General features: G+C 33.7%; 1 protein-coding gene across 1 annotated transcript in view; it reads left to right on the top strand.

Moving 5' to 3' along the window:
* The window catches only part of Gulp1 (GULP PTB domain containing engulfment adaptor 1), a 278,714-nt gene that overhangs the window by 238,624 nt on the left and 22,153 nt on the right, over positions 1–17,937 (top strand). Inside the window, exons 6-9 of the mRNA XM_052193637.1 lie at positions 2,906–3,043; positions 10,171–10,287; positions 10,946–11,038; positions 16,475–16,613. Coding sequence (XP_052049597.1) covers positions 2,906–3,043; positions 10,171–10,287; positions 10,946–11,038; positions 16,475–16,613 — 487 coding nt within the window. The remainder of the gene's footprint in view (positions 1–2,905; positions 3,044–10,170; positions 10,288–10,945; positions 11,039–16,474; positions 16,614–17,937) is intronic.

The raw sequence follows: 17,937 nt of genomic DNA, 5'->3' as shown, positions 1-17,937 counted from the left end.
TGTTTACCTGTGTTCTCCTGTATTTCTTTAAGGGAGTTATTTATGTCCTTTTTGATACCCTCCATCAGCATCATGAGCTGTGATTTTAAATCCAATTCTTGCTTTTCCAGTGTGTTGGTGTATCCAGGACTTGCTGTTGTGGGAGAATTGGGTTCAGGCAGTGCCATGTTGCTTTGATTTCTGTTGGCAATGTTCCTACATTTGCCTTTTGTCATCAGGTTATCTCTGGCGTTAGCTGGTTCTACTGTCTCTGGCTGGTGCTTGTTCCTCCTTTGCGTCTCCAAGCCTGTCTCAGCACCCTTGGGTGACCAGCTCTCCTCTGGCACAGGATGCTGTGGCTCAGCCCAGCTTCTGGGTGCAGATAGAGCCTGTAAGGACCCTGCCGCAGCTGCTCTGCCACTCCTGTGTTCCCTATGCTCCTGGTTGTACCTGGCTGCATAGTTCCTGGAGAGAAATTTGATGTCTCACCTCCAAATCCAGGAGTCAAATCATTCCCTGCATACCAGTTCTCCCCTGGCAGAATTTGTGAACAGAAGGCTGTGGTGCTGCTCTGTGGAAGGCTATGGACCCTGTTCCAGCTGCTCTGCCACTCCTGTGTTCCCTGTACTCCTGGTTATACATGTTTTTCATGTAATTTATTCTATAAATAAATAGGAATAATAAGCAATTTTCTAAACTGTATAATGATAGTTCCTTCTTATGTATTATAAACATGATTTCATAGTTACTACATTTAAGTTCTCATTTACAGTCTGATGAACAATGTAGAAATAAGAATATCAGGATGTAGGAATGTAGGAATAAGAAATAAGAACAATCAATTAAATCAAAACATTCATGCATGTAAATGAAAAAGGATGAGATTCCATGACATCATTGCTACTAACTTTAATGATAGTATTTTGAGTTTATGATTCAAATGATAATAGCTATCAGAATTTAGAAATTCCAGCATGGCTCAGGTCTGTTATTTGGTTGACTGTATTTAAACAAAAATATGTGTCAATGTGAAAATTATCAGGAAAAATAGAGGAAAGAATCTGAAACATACATGAGCATTGTTTATCTAAGCATTAAGGGCAAGAAAGAGAAGATGCCCTCATCAATAGCCTATTGACAAAATGAAGAATATGAAAGTAGAAGGGAAACTTTTACGGAAGAGAAAAGATGAGGTAGTAGAATTTAAGAGGGACAATGGGCTGGATACAGTTAAAATAGGTTGCATTATGTGTGAAATATCATAGTGTAGCCAATTATTCTTAACAATTAGCATTCACTAGTCTTAAAAGCCCACTAGTAAGAATACTAGTACTGCTTTTAGTACTGCTCATCCTTCCTGTAGAAGTATATATCAGGGTTGTCAGAAAACATTAGTCATACGGTATAGTTCTCATGTAATAGTAAACCTCACTAAATAACTGTTCCCTCATGGGATAATGCATTGTTGTAGATTAACTTAGCATTTATTACCTACTACATTTAAGTTCTCATTTACAGTCTGATGAACAATGTAGAAATAAGAACAGTCAATTAAATCAAAACATTCATGCATGTAAATGAAAAAGGATGAGACTCCATGACATCACTGTTACTAATTTTAATGATAGTATTTTGAGTTTATGATTCAAATGCAGTAAGTACAAGAAAATGTTTAAAGCTGATACTCTAATGTTTAAAATTGGGAAGACATTCCCTTGGTCAGGCTTGGTTGAAACTGTAATCACTTCCATCTATAATCTTTTGCAATACACACCAAATATTGTGGGTGACTAGAGTTTCTGACTGATATTCTGTGCTATAATGCACCTTAAATTAAAGGATACAAATTACTAGAATAGAAAACAGAATGACTATTTATTACATTTTTCATCAATTCATAATTAAGTAAAACAAGAATTTTTCAACAACACTATGTTTCAAAAAAACTGTCAATAAGTAGACAATAGTGATGATGATGCCAAGTTTCATAATTCAGCACTGTGTGGGTTTATGCATGGATGCACACACACACACACACACACACACACACACACACACATGCATGTGTGTGTGTGTGTGATTTGTATGTGTGCTGCAAATGTGTCTGGTAATTTATTTTATTTTTGTCTTTTTATTAATTAATTTATTTAATTAATAAAATTATAAATTAATTAATTGATTAAAAAGCCAAAAATATACAATGGAAAAATGAAAGCATCTTTAACAAATGGTGCTGGACTAACTGGCTGTCTGTAGAAAAATGAAAATAGACCCAAACTGGTTATTTATTTTTATACATATAAGAAGTCCTCATTCAGTCATCTCCAGGCAGTTGTGTTGTCAACTCTTTGCTACCAAAGTTGCAAGGATTATTTTCCTAAATAGAAAGGTCTCAGAGGTAAATGAAACAAAAGCACCTGACAGTTAATGGACAAAACGTCTGGTTGTTACTGGGGCTTGGAGATCTTGTGCATAGATGGTTCTGTTCTAGACTACAGTGTCTGTTTTTGCCAGAATCACAAAATATAAAGAATTGGACACAATTTGGTCTTTTTCTATCAACTTTAAACAACTTGTAATCTTTTGCAGCTCAATATTCTCTTAGGTAAATGTTCAAGTTTTAAAGAATATGTTTTTGCTTGTTTGTTTGCTTGGTTGTTTGATTAGGATGTTTTGTAGCTCAGAAACCCAGTGAAGCTCTGATCCTCTTGCATCCAGCATGTGCTGGTGTGTGTGCTATTGCAGTGAGTCAGGAGTTCCACGTCTATTTTGTATTTGTTTACATTTGAGGCATGTGCAATGATAAGAGCAAGGCTTGACAAATGTATACTATACTTTCAAAGCTGAACGATATATTATTAACACAGATGACATTCTAGAATGTGAAAGAAAATACCGTAAACTATATTGTCATTCATGTTCACAGGAAGTTCAACACAACTGCCAGCTCCATAGAATATCATTTTGTGCAGATGATAAAACTGACAAGAGGATATTCACTTTCATATGCAAAGATTCCGAGTCGAATAAACATTTGTGTTTTGTGTTTGACAGCGAAAAGTGTGTAAGTATGCCAGATGTTTTAGGGTGGTTTGTTCTCTTTTACAAGCCGTGGATTGTCTTGTTTCCCGCACTAAAAAAGTATTTGGAGATGAGTAAGGCCTGCAAACATTTAACTGCACTAATAGATTCATCCTGTCATGAGAACAGGCTTCAGGATTCATCCTAACTCAATCTTGTGTTCATTAGCAAATGCTTACATGCAATTTTCTTTTATTAGAGCATCAAGCTACTTTTATTTGTTTGTATTAATCTCAAAATCATTTAGTTTATTTTAAATCTTAATCTAAAAGTTATTGAGTAACATCTGCATGATAAAAAGTGGAACTGAGCAAAATGAGTTTTTCTGGAATATGATGAATTTAGTGAAGTATTTTAATTTAAAGAATAAATGCTATTTAGCTTTTAAAAATTTTTCCAATTCTCTGAAAATTGTTTTTTGAAGCTTATTATTCAGAACATTTCATATAATATAGTGGTATTGAGTCCCCTTCTGAGTGTGTGTGCATGTGTGCGTGTGTGCGTGTGTGTGTGCCGTGAATGAAAATTTGAAGTTCTTAGCAAGTAAGGACATTTAGGAAATTCTGAATCATGTCCTAATTTCTTAATCATCCAACATCTTAAGGAAAACTTTTTGTCTTGCTTATAAGTATAAGCTAACTTTATTCATAACCAAGTATGAGTTCTGTTATAAAACCTAAGATGTGAGCACATATTGTAGCCATTAATGGTGTCAGTAGAAAAATATCCAGCCTCAGCAACACTGTTGGATTAAAATGAAAATAGAACTCAACTTATTTGGATTCTATTTTTTACTTGTTCTCAAAAATAGAAAATTACTAATATCCCTATTGGGTATTTTATTCCTCTGTCTTTACCACATGGTCTTTTTAAAGAATAAATACATGTTTATTTCATATCTATTTCTTCCATCAGGTAGAGAACAGTTGCCCAGTAATTTTATTTTCTGATAATAAATACAATGTTGAAAATTAACCAAAGTAGCTAAGTTATTTTTTATATCATTTAAATTTTATAGTTTTTAAAAAGGAACTTCCCATTCTTTCTACAAAGCATCATGAGATCCATTCAAAATTTTCTAAAGAATACAGAACATCTCATCTGAAAAATATGCTCATCAGTGCAAGTCAGAATTCTCTACCATATGAAGAAGGAACTTCATATGGTGACCACTTTAGTTTTTAAATTTATCCCATCACACAAATGTAACATTGTTACATTTTCCTATGTTATCACCACTTGCTATTTGCAGATAATTTCGTTTGATCAAGAATATTAAAACTGATATTCTTAAAATAATTTTTACTTTAAGATACAACATTCTTTTTCAATATGTATCAAAGGAATTTAATGTTATTCCATTCATTGCCTTGAACATGGAAATCAACTTAGTTGGTATTCTTTGAAGTTGTTCATAATTAGATTTTGTAATAAATATAGCATTGTTATAGCTTTGTGCTAATTTATAATCTTTCCTTGATACCTGTCTAGATCTTTGATATGATCATAAAGCAAAAGTGTGTTTCTCATAGAGCTATATCACATTATAAAAAATTACATATTTTTAACCACCAGGATATTTTTATTAGAACTTAATTGTTGAACTTACATGGAAGCCAAACTATAAATACCAGTAGCTGCCTTTAGAAAAAGGATGAAAGGAATGAAGGGATAAAGCCCTGCCATTCGCGGTTCTGATAAGCAGGCTTCACCACATGTGGCAGAGGAAAACATTATAGAAGGAATAAGGATTTCCAAAGTATCAGGGGAGCTGAAAGTATTGGGGAATGCATGCTTAGAAAAAAAGATAAAAAGAAAAAGAAATATATTAATGCTTTTCTGAGTAATTCACAAAGTGGGCTGATTTACAAAGCAGCATGATGTAGTTCAGTAAGCTATTACACAAGGACTCTGAAATTCTGGGAAAGGAATATGTACTATCTCCTTAAAGAAATAATTATTCTATCTCTTCAATATGGATTAAGGCAAACACATATTTCTATGGGTGGACACTTTTTTCCCAAAAATACTTTGTTTTTTCAGGCTTGGAAATGTTTAACAGTAGGCAAACTAGAAGTCAACATGAAAAGTGTCAATTGAGAGACAATCAAGTCTTAAATATTAAAAAGAATTGAACATTCCATAACAAACCATGCATCTTTATGCATGTAACAGAAACCTCAAAATACTCAACCAAGTACTCTGTGGAATGCATTGAGAAATAGGAATATCCACAATTACTAGGAAGGCTTTCTGATGTTTATAAAATGAAGGGTTATTTTTCTGGGTACTTCTTATGGGAGTATGAAATATATAAAAGTAATTTTTACAAGTACCCTGTAAAGTTATCAAAATGAGTAATAAACTTGATCAGTCATATACATTAAACAAAACTTTTGTACCTGTTAAATATATTAAAGACTTTTAAACATTGATGAGACATTCTTTAAATATGTATTGCTATGCAACCACTCCAGGAGAAAGACAATAATGACAATGATAGTTACCACCATTATTGTCTCAGAAGCATGGTTGGTAAGAGGACAATGGATGGGTGCTATTGTGGATTTGGCAATAGCTCTTAAAAAGTAGTTAGCAGCATGTACTCATTGTCTACATTATTTGACATAGCAATTATCATTCTGATAATCTATCTTAAGTGAATTCTATCAAGCATGGAAGGAGAAAAGCAGAATTGTGAGAAAATAGTAGAAAATCAAATGCAAAAGGGGTGGAAACTAGTCAAGTATGCCAAACAGATCAAGTGAATATCATTCACTATTAAAATGGCATTAGTGGAGCATACAAAAATGCTTTACAGGCTAGAAAAGCACAGCATTAAATTGACACATTTCACGAAACTGTATAAGGAACCCAATTTTAATGTAGTACCTCATTAAAAAGTAGTTATGAACTACCTTTTATGATTTAAAAGAAAAGATGGAAAGAAAAAAAAAGAAAACCTAAACCTCCTACCTTCCATTTTAGGTGGGTTTTTGTTTTGCATCCATCTTTGTAACATTCTATTCCATTGTAAACTATCTCAAAATATATTTCTACTGAAATCACACAATCTTTGTACGATAGCAACCCAGTCTTTTCGACCATTTTAGAATGACTATTTACATAAACATTTGAATTTAAGAATTTTTAAAGACATTTTAATATTTAATAATAAATTATCCTCCCCCAAAACTTGCTTATATTTAGCCCTATAAATTAAAGTAATTTCCACAATAAATAAATGACAAATTATGAGGCAATAAATATATACAGATAGTTTCAATCAGAGTCATAGAGTTACAAATTCTTTTTTAATTTCATTGGGAGTAACTGTAATATGCGCAGTGCTCTGCTGCATATTATATTTGCTGCAGATACCAAAAATTACTTCACCTTAAAAAACTCACTTATACCGGATATTTAAGTTGCTTAAATAAAATCAGTCTATGCTGTGTAACTGACAGATGTCTGGAAGAAAAAAACGACCATTGCAGTGTACTAAGAGCAGCTGACGAATATGGGTTCATTTATTCTTTTCTGTGACAGTTGCTATTGTGCAGTAGACCTCTAAAGGAAATGACTAAACAACTAAGCCTGGGATAAGATGTTTGCGAACCTCACAGGAGACAGAAGTTGTGACCCTACCTCAAAACAATAAAGTAAAACTCCATCATTTTCAGTTTCTTTCTAATTTAGAGAGAGGCCTAATCTACTATACTATGGATTGCAGTTCCCTTTACTGGTTAAAGCCTGCTATGTTAATAAAATTTTAGACTTATGCAACTTCCACAAATTCTTTATACGAAATAGTTTATTGTTGAAACACACAAGCATCATTAGTTCTAAGAGCAATCTATTCCACCTAATATGTTTATGCACATGATTTTAAATTAGATATTCTTTTGTTCCTTGTATGTCATTATATTACATTAGGTGAAAAATAAATTTTTCTAGCTCAATAATCCACCCTAACATGGTTTGCTAATAATCAAATCTGAAAGCTGAGTTATTTTCATTCATATTTTTTTAAAATATCATAAATTATAGATCCAATTCTTGAGCTACTAAACACCATTGAATTAACTTCTTCTGACAAAGACTGTCTGTAAGCCATAAAAATAACTTTCACTAATAATATTATTGGAGATATGTTTACAATAAGACTGACATTTACTATTTTGATCTAAGTATATTTAAGTTGTTCAATTACTAGATATATTTAGGACTATTGATATTTTCATAATGCTGCCTGGATAGGAAAATAAAATCCAGGCTTGTTTTACTTTTTAAAATAATGTAAAAGGATAAGTAATGTAGCTCAGTTAGTAGCATGCTTTCCTAGCTGGTGTGAGACCCTGCTTTCATTTGCCAGCACTCCATGCATCTGATATAATGGTCAATGTCTTTAATATCAGCACTCTGAAGACAAGGCACAGTGAAAATTAGAGTCCTGCTAAAACTAAAGCTTAAAATAACATTGACATGAAAGACCATGTCCAGTTTAGTGGGAGTCCCTGTGAATGGGATAAATCATTGGTTTAAAATTTGTCTAGAAACAAAAGTTAATAGTAGAGGAAGAAAATTGAAGCCCCCCCCCCCATTTAAAAAAAGTGGGATTAATTATGATAAATTCTCAGAAGGAAAAACTAATAATATTATTTCTTCATGCTTTCTCCACTCTACCCCCATATTGAAGTGTTGGAAACTCCATAGTTCTTTCTGCATTTGTCCATGGTTTCCACTATCTAATGAGAACCTCAGACAAACATATAATTTTACAAAATTGCATCTTAATTATATGCCTTGTGGGAATGTTAATCATCCTGTCCTCAGAGCCATTATGGAAACTAAATTCATACCGTGAATAGACTTTTTATAATAGCTGCATGTTCATAAGAAATTAGGTGTTTTAAAAAGAGTATGATCTTCAAAAAGTTGTTATGGATAGTTCACATGAAGTTGAATGTTATTGATGGTGAATCAATAATGTTACAATTTGAATTATCCTTTATACTGCACATATTAAATATTTGAGAAAAGCAAGTTATCTTATTAAATAGAAAGAGAACTTCCATAATTTAAAAGGTAGGAACCTAGCACTGGAGAGAAGACTGGCTGCTCTTCCAAAAGTCCAGAATTCAAATCCCTGCACCCACATGATAGCTCACACTATCTCTAACTCCAGTTCTAGGTAACCTTGCTGGCCTAGGGGATAGCAGCATGCGTGTAATATCCAGATATACCTGAAGATAAGACATCAATATGCATGAAACATGTTTTAGTTAAAAATAAAAGGTAGGAAGTTAACCATCATTAAAAAATAGATATAATTCCTACATATGTGATAGGGAGGTGGGTAGGATATGCATGACCTGGAGGAGGTTGAAAACATGATCAAAATCTAGTATATGAAATAAAAATAGAGTAGGTCCTATTGTTTAGTATACAAAATTTAAAAGCATGATATCCCAATATTATTTGAAATTAGAAACAATGATATATGAAGAATCCAACATATCATAACAACTTTTATCACATCTTAATATTATGAATATTCCCAGAATCTAATACCACAGAATTTCATTCCATACGTTTTTTTAATTTCATTGTTTGTACCTCTCTCTCTCTCTCTCTCTCTCTCTCTCTCTCTCTCTCTCTCTCTTTCACTCACTCACTCTGCGTGTGTGTGTGTGTGTGTACTATATATGTGTATAGATATGCATTTGTAATGTCACGAATGTGGAGGTCAATGGACAATCTGCAGGAGTTGGCTCTCTCACTATGTGACTTTCCTGGTTGAATTGAAGTTGTCAGAATTGACAGCAAGCACCACCACCATTTTGTTGAACTTATAGGTTTGTTTGGGTTTTGTTTTGTTTTGTTTTTTTAAAAATTGAATTTTAACTTGACTCTAGGTAAATGGCACTTTCGTATATTTAGTACTTTTACTACAGCTTATTGTGACTTCTTTTTCATAGTTCTCTTTCCTTTGATAAAATAGAGATCTCTATGATTTATGCATACATTTTACATTTTTATATTGTATATCAAAAGTCCTTCTTTAATGCTTTGTTTTAGATAGTTCATAATTGATAAAAAGTATTACAATGTCAGTTTGTTAAAGGGGAATGTTTCTAATATTTAATAGTAGCCCTATTTTCCTATCATTAAAAACAGGAATTTATCTTATTAAATATGGCATTTGTCAGTGCATTGCGTCAGTCAACACCTTATTAAGACTCTTGGTGCTAATTAAGTAAATCATTTTTTCATGAACGCTTTATGCAAATGTCATGAAATGTAGAAATTTAGATGAAGAAGGAATGAGCTGGTGGACTTTGGATGTCTATAGCACTTTTTTCATGATACAATGTATGCCAGGTTCAATTCAGATGATGGCTATACTTTGTTCCTTTATCATTATCATACAAAAATATGAACTGTTTACCATCACCAAAAATTAGGAGCTCTCATAATATTTTACATTTTGATCATCTCATCTGTTTAAGATCTGACCCTTGGTTAAAAGTGCTCACTCCTATGAGGATTACGAACCAAGTGGATCTACTTGTGCTATTGGAAATGGCTTCCCTGGAGTTTTCCTTGGGACCCCCCCCCCCCCCGCACTCCTCCCCTCCCTCCCCAGAAGGCTTCACTCATGTTACCTATCCAGAGTATAAAAACCTTCTCACTAGGAAAAGAAAACAATAGCCAAACAAGGGAATTCCCAGACTCTAGTTAAATGCTTATATTTAATTGGTAGTAGGTGTTTAAGGAAGGGAGGAAAAACAAAAGAAAGCTCTTCGGTTTAAACAGAGCTGGCTGCATAGGGAACTTGCACAACTTTCTCACTTTCATCACTGTTCACTGATGGCCTCCTTGCACACTTCATTTTACTCTTGAGGATGAAGGGATTAGCAGATTCTCATGCCAGTGCAGAATACTTGCTTGCCTATTAAGGATCTAGCCTTGATCATTATTACCCTCTCAGAGTACTTCCTGTTAATGTCTCGTACTATTTTTGGGGAGAGGTGTGAGGTATTAAATCATAGTTTGATTCTTTATTGTTAACATGAAAATCTTCACTGTGTGATTTTTTTTACAAAGGCTGAAGAAATTACATTAACAATTGGCCAAGCATTTGACTTGGCATACAGGAAGTTTCTAGAATCCGGAGGAAAAGATGTGGAAACAAGAAAACAGATTGCTGGAATGCAGAAAAGAGTGAGTAAGCTAAGCTGCTTGTTTCACCTTTGCCTCATGTGCATACTGGGAAGTTTGCATGTCCTCAGACAAACTGAGAAGGCCTGCCATTAGTTGTCCCTCGAAAAGCATGAGCTGCTTCCACTGTATTCCTATAATTCTTCTTCCTGGATCCTCTGTATAGTCTTTAATTGTTTTATATTGAATTCCCACAAGAACTTAGTGTTCTCATGTGACTTTGCTTTACTTCCTGATGCTTCTCATGGGGATCAGAGCAGCAGAGGCAGCAGATGCTGGGTAAGTGGTTTCCCATGCAGATCAGATTCCTTTGTAATTCAATTATGCCCTTTCTCCACCCTTAGGAGTCTTGCTGAGCAACTTTGCCTTGTGGTTGTACTCCAAGATTATGGGTATAAATTGTACAGCTCAACAAGTAAATACAGCAGTGAACATTAGGAACATAAAATTTACACACACACACAAGAATCTTTTTTAATTTAATGTCTAAGATCTTCTGATATTTTTCTAGCTTTTTCAAATCACTGTCTTCCTCTTGTACAAGATAATATTTGAATTTTAATAGAATAAAATACTATTTGCTAATGTAGCTGATATAACAGCCAATATTTTCCAGGACAAAATAATCCTGAAAGTTATTTAATAATCTTTTTATTTTTAGATCCAAGACTTAGAAACAGAAAATATGGAACTTAAAAATAAAGTACAAGATTTAGAAAACCAGTTGAGAACAACTCAAGTGTCCTCATCTCCAGTAAGTACAATGAGTAAGTGTATGATGTTATGGCTTCAACACCTACTGATTATGAATACTGCACTAATTCAAATCATATTTTTTGGTCAGCAGCAAAACTGAATATGGGTAGAGAGGAAGATCACTCGGCAGGGTGACTTTTCATATTTAAATTTCATAGGTAGTTCAAAACACAATTGCTTTCATGGAATTCTTTTATAAAACAATTTAAATCTCACTGTGATCATAAAGTTTAACACACTTTCTCCCTTTGTGGCAAACTCTGTCTTTCATTCATTCTGGTTACTGTTTACTGGGGTTAGACACAATAGCCATGCAATCTGGCCCTACAGTGCTGAACTTCGCTTTAGGAAATAGACCAAGAACAAGACCATGTACTGGACTACACTTGCTTCTGACACCAAAATGAAGCAAATATTATTCAGACATGATGTAAGCATTTGTCATGAAATTATTTGTGTCTGACCTGTCACATTTTGAAATCTTTTTCTCAGTTCCTGGGATGATATCATTATTAAGTGATTTTGGCAAAAGGAATCAGATCATTTATTGTTGCATGTGTATGTATATGTGTGTACACATATATGTATATATTTTTACAAATATATAAATACAAGCTACTGAGTCCATTTTGATGTTTGTGTGTATATGGTTTGAGGGCTTGTCTTTTTAAGAGATTATTAACAAATATATTTGCTTTTCATTTTCTATTTTATTTACATGGCAGTGAAAATAAGCTGGCATAATCCTAAGTACAGCTATATTTACTAGAGTAAAAATAATTTCCAACATTTCTTATATAAAATAAAGAAATTTATGTTATGTAAACTCTTTAATATGAAGTACTGTCATGCCTAGGAATACCCATTTTTTGGAGAGCTGGATTGGTTCAAACTATTGAATTGAAAAAAAATGGCAGACGTGTAATAATGAATATACAAATTGAAATGTATACATCTATTATTTAATGGCTTGTAATTTTTTAAGTTAACCAATTATTGTTAAGTTAGAAATAAGAACATCTGTTCTTTCTTGTGAAACCTTGATGTTGCTTTTCAAGTACACACTAGGAAAGACACCACACTGAGTTCCCACAGAGTGCTCTGGAATTGAAATTCTGGACACTTTGTACATTTTTTTGTTTTGAACTCAGAAATAAAATATAAAATGCTTGCAAAATAATTAAACTTGCTAGCAGTTTGTTTAAAGGAATAGAGGCAATGGTCTATAAAATACCTAAGGAAATACTGGAATTGATTAAGAATCCCACTATCCACACACAATAATATAGCTGAATTTTATGTACAAAATTAAATTGTCATGGGATACTAAATAAGTTTCATTGTGTTCGTGCTAAATGGAGCAACCTCCTACCCCAAACAGAAGGCTTCACCACTGACCATCCTAACACAGGATGCTCATAGCTCTAAATTCCACTAAGTTCACTAAGTCACAAGTTCCTTTTTCTGGCCAATGAAATACAACTTGATATTCTCCATTATATGTATCTCCTTAATACCTCAAGATTCTGGAAACCTTATGTTGGTTTCAGAAATTGGTCCTCATGCTAACATATCATTTAGATACACTGAGAACTTTCCATTCCTTGACTCCATGGTTTTCTTGTTTTCCCTGTGTTCTCGTGGTTTGGCAATAGATGAGAGGCTGGGTTTTCTGCCATTTGGGACTAATCATCTAGGAACAATCTGATTTCCATTTATTATATTCACATGGTAGTGTTGCTTATATTTATATTTGAAAAGTGGGTTTATTTTGTCCTCTTGGCCTCATGAACACCTTCAGAAGTTCCTTTATAAAATTTGGGCACACCAAGTCAATTTTTTTCCTCTTGGTTTTGATGTCTAGGGACTTACATTTTAGCTTTACTAGTTCCCCAAGCTTTCAAACGAATCAAGTTATTGCCAAAAAGTTAAATGAAAAGAAATTGTAGTCCTGTGGAGTACTGTCTATTGCTGGTTAAACAAATGTTTCCTTTTCAGTGTTAGATAAAATCCTACTTTTATATAATCAACGGTGCAGCCACTGATTAGATTTCATAAGACAATTACAACCTAAAATGTGTATTTTGTTTCAGGTAAACAAGCCTGATAATTTATCTTTCTAGTGCTTTCTTGAATACTCTTGAATTCAAGCTAGGGAAGAGTACATTATGAAAACTCTCAATTACACAACAATCTAAATGTGAGTCTCTAAACAAAGGCATGAAGTTTAAACATGAACATTAGTAAGGAACATTTGCAACCCACAGGAAATGGTTCCCAGATCTTGGCTACATATTCAGCATTTCTGGCTACATAGAGATGATGCAGGAACTAACCCTATAGAATGAGAAGCAAGTATGTTTTCTTTCCAGTTCTCTTGGGCAATACCTGCTCACAGCACTGAACATTTGTTTCAAGCATCTTTGGGTGATTTGTGGCTAGGCAAATCATAACTATTTACCTTGCATGAATTTTAAAAGAAATATAAGGTAATAGATCTCACAATTAGAAATTTAAACCCATGTTAAACCTACAAAACTGAAATAGTACTTTCCTGGTGGTATAAGTGTGACTGTTAAGGCTTATTTTTTAAAGTAATATTAAAAATGTACAAAGATCAATTAACAATTGCTGAGAGTGAAACAATTAGTCCTCCCCATGGATGAAGCCTCCAGTAATAGTTATCCAGTACTTAGCTCTGAAAACACAGAAGTACAAGCAACACCCAATGGACTCAGTATGCTGCACCTATATATTTATGCATTTATAAACATATGTAACAATAATAAATTTGATATTAGTTTGAGAGGAATGAGGTAATTATATGGAAGGGATATGGAAGGCATTCAAGGGAGGAGTGGAAGAGGATAAATGATGTAATTATATTTTAATTTTAAAAATCTAAATTTAATTTTATCACAGTAAAATGAATTTTAGAAGTATGAGGCAACATGGCAATCTGGAAAATGATCAAAACACAGCTTCCCACCCAACTCTACCCACCCTGCTGTCACAGAGCAGTTTCAGTTGACTCAGGCACTCAGTTTTCCAGCTGGTCTCATACTCATGCATCTCTGCATTTGGAGCCTTTATACAAAGGTCTCCCTCTCACACTCTTGGTCAAGACTTCTCTTTAATGTTGCCACCATCTTTATTCTGGGGATCTTTGCAAAACTTTGCCTCTCTCTGATTCTTTTTTTTCAGCACTTATTCTCTTATGAAAAAACAAAAAGAAAACCTAAGCTCTGACCTTGAGAACCTTTTGCTTAACCTCCTCTAGCAATGTCTTATTCCGTAACTCCCTCTTTTGAATTCCTCTTATAGGGAAATGCAAAAAATCATTATCATTGATGTACTGGGCTCCTCTTTCTGGCCTCTTGCTTATAGTATCATAGTGAATGAATAAAAGCATTTTGGCTATGCTTCTGAGCTTGGAGAGATGTACATCCTATGGATCTATGCACATTACTTCTATGAAAATATAAACGCATTACCATTGCTATTAGTTATACTTATGAGTACTCAAAGATTACTAAAATGAGTATTAACACTAGAAAATTCTACAATCACTAATTATTCACCAGACTCTCAATTATGTCCATGACTGTTCATCTTACTGAGCCCACTGTCCTAAATCAACAAGACCTCAAAAATCATCACAGACTTTCTTAGTTTCTTCTCTCCTGTCTTTCTCTGAAGCCCTGGTGACTCCAATATCTTGCTTAAAACTATAAAAATATGACAATACTTCAATAAACTGATTAGTGAGAACTCATACAGAAGTCCAACTTCAGCTACTTAGATTTTGCAACTGTTTACTTGTAATTTTCACAAAATACTCTTTCCACGTAATCTTCTTGTATGTTCTTCACTCCCTCCAAGGCTCCTTTCTCCTCCTTAGCATGTTTCTCTTTCTATTAATTCTTTACAGCTGCCATACAGAGTCTCTATGCTACAGGTAATTTAACGATGCTCATTCTCTGGAGCAATAGTGATGATCCATTGCCTTGTCTAAACATATTTTCCATTTCCCTCACTCCTATTAACTTTCCTGACCACGGACTGTCAGTGGGACCACCTTCTGAAAGTGGCCTGCTCCAGCCAATCAGTGAGAGCAGCATTCCCAGACATTGTATAACTTACAAAGCAGAAAACTCTATTATCCGTTCCCTACTTTAAAAGAATTCTTATAGAATGTGTCCTTTATGTGATACTAAATGGTTAGGTGTAACTTCAAGTAAGGCGATGGGACTTGGGGTCTTAGTGAGATATTTTTATTTTAAGTTTCTGCTTAGTGCAGTTTGAAGCAGAGAATCCTATGAGTTTATAAATCCTGAAAATAAGGTCCACAATTAGTACAGAAGCTAGAAGAAAAGCAATGATTCTGGTGTAATATTTTTATATGCTGAGGATCAATATGCAAGCCAGGGAGGAAGAAGAGGCTAAGGAGAGCAATATTCTTGAATACTGTAGGAGTGAGGACATAAGAAGTGCTGAAGAAAGGACTATGATGGCAATTTTTATTCAGAAAAAATACACTAATGGTCATTTTACATAAATAGCTAATCCATCTCTTTATACATACAACCACCTCATTTGTTTTATCCTGAGAACTCTACCATGAACCACTCTGGGTAACCTTTCCATAATCTAATAAGAAAAGCAAAAATAAGATCTATTCTTCATCAATGAAAAAATTAAATTCATCCTTTAATCAGTATGACAGTTTCTATAGAAAATAACACATATATTTTACCTTGTTGGAAAAATTTCTAATTGTCCCATTTTCAGTAATTTTTGGTTGAATTTTCAGGAGATCTTAATATTCATTTTTCAATATCTTCCAAGTCCTAAGCTGCATTGTATAATTTAATAGTTTGGGTATACATTATTAATTATTAATTTATTTTATAAGGTAGCTGTTTATTATTAAAAATTATTCAGGTATAAAATGTACAGCAATGATTGTTCTGTACTTATAAATGCTAATGAACATACTCTGCTTTTAAGAATACAAAAATTTAAATTGAATTTGGACACTTACACTTAAGAAAGTAATCTTATTGTGTTCAACTGTTCCTTTTTAAACCTTATGTAAAATCAATTTCAAAATATTTGTTTTTATTTAAATAGCTTCTGAGGTATTAGTGATTTTCTGACAAGAATGACAATTGTTTAAAATATACAAAAGCTCAGCATGCCTTATTCACCTATCTTCAACTGTGCCCACATTATTGCTGCTATCTGTTTGAGAACAAATTTCTGCTGTTTTCTTTTGAGTATTTGCTGTATTAGCTCAAACCCCATGAAACTATAGTTAACTACTTTTCTTTTACAGAATGGAAAGTCATCTGACTCCACCCAGGTTTGTGTTTATGTATTTTACATGTATATGACATTCTCAGGTCATCATACTAATTCCTCTTCATTACAGGCTGATGGTGGGTCAGTGATGTCTCCTTCCACTGACATCTTTGACATGATTCCATTTTCCCCAACATCACACCAGTCTCCAACATCTGCTCGCAATGGCACACAGCTGCCACCCATACCTAGCAGATCTACAGAGATCAGTAAGCACTCTAAATATATCGCTATTCTTGTTATATTTGGCTGTATTTTCAATCTTTCACATTTTGTAGAAATAAGATAACAAGGTAAAAGCATTAATTACTGAAGTATTATGCTATTATATGTGTTTTAAATTTGATTAAATCTATTTTGCTTTATAATTGAGAAAAAATACTAAGCATATCCCTATTTGCAAGTTGAACCTTATATGAACAATAATATTTTAGTATAGAGTCACTTGCCTCATAATTGTTCAATTGTGCATTTGTGTTTAATATCTTAACATTGTTAAAAAATAACTAGTCATAATGGAATGATTTGTTATGAGTTTACTAGAGTAGTTTACATAGTTTTGTGCATTCATGAGTCATTAGCAGAAAAATATGTAAAGAGTGAAAATCAGAAATAATTTTTCTGTGTCTAATATTATGTAAGGGATTTGTCTTGATGTGCTAAATATCTTTAAAAACTTTTTTCAGATGTATCTTCTATATATCTGAATAAAAACATTAAAATCTCTCCTTGGTATATAGAAAGCATTCAGAAGATACTCATTGTCTGGGCCTGAGTATGTGTCTTAGTTAGGGTCTCTATTCCTGCTCAAACATCAGGATCAAGGAGCAAGCTGGGGAGGAAAGGATTTATCAGCTTACACTTCCACATTGCTGTTCATCACCAAAGGAAGTCAGGACTGGAACACAAGCAGGTCAGGATACAGGAGCTAATGCAGAGTCCATGGGGGAATGTAGCTTACTGGCTGGCTTCCTCTGGCTTGCCCAGCTTGCTTTCTTATAGAACCCAAGAGTGGGGTACTAGCCCAGAGATGACACCACTCACAATGGGCCTTCCCACCCTTCATCACTAATTTAGAAAATGCCTTACAGCTGGATCTCATGGAGGCATTTCCTCAAGGGAGTTTCCTTTCTCTGTGATAACTCCAGCTTGTGTCAAAACCAGCCAGTACATTTTACACCTTGTCAACTTGGCACACAAACACGTCACTATTAAGTCTTAATCCCTTACTTTCTATAAATGTCAGTCCACTGGATTTTTCCAAAATATCAACTCAGAATGGGCATATATAATGAAAAATTTTTCTTCTTTTTTGCACTAAAACTTCCATAGCACAAAAAGCAGAAAAATAGATATTCTAGTTTACTTTTTATTGCTATGATAAACCTATGACCAAAAGCACGTTTTGGGGAGGAAATGGATTATTTTGAAGGAAGTCAGGACAGGTGCTCAAGGCAGTAACAAAGCAGAGATCACATGGAGGAACAGTGCTCACTGACTTCCTCCCTGATTCATACTCTTAACAACCTAAAT

Source organism: Apodemus sylvaticus, chromosome 9 (assembly GCF_947179515.1).
Source record: "Apodemus sylvaticus chromosome 9, mApoSyl1.1, whole genome shotgun sequence".
Lineage (NCBI taxonomy): Eukaryota > Metazoa > Chordata > Mammalia > Rodentia > Muridae > Apodemus > Apodemus sylvaticus.
Note: the sequence above shows the minus strand (reverse complement) of the source record. Positions and strands in the feature narration are given on the sequence as shown.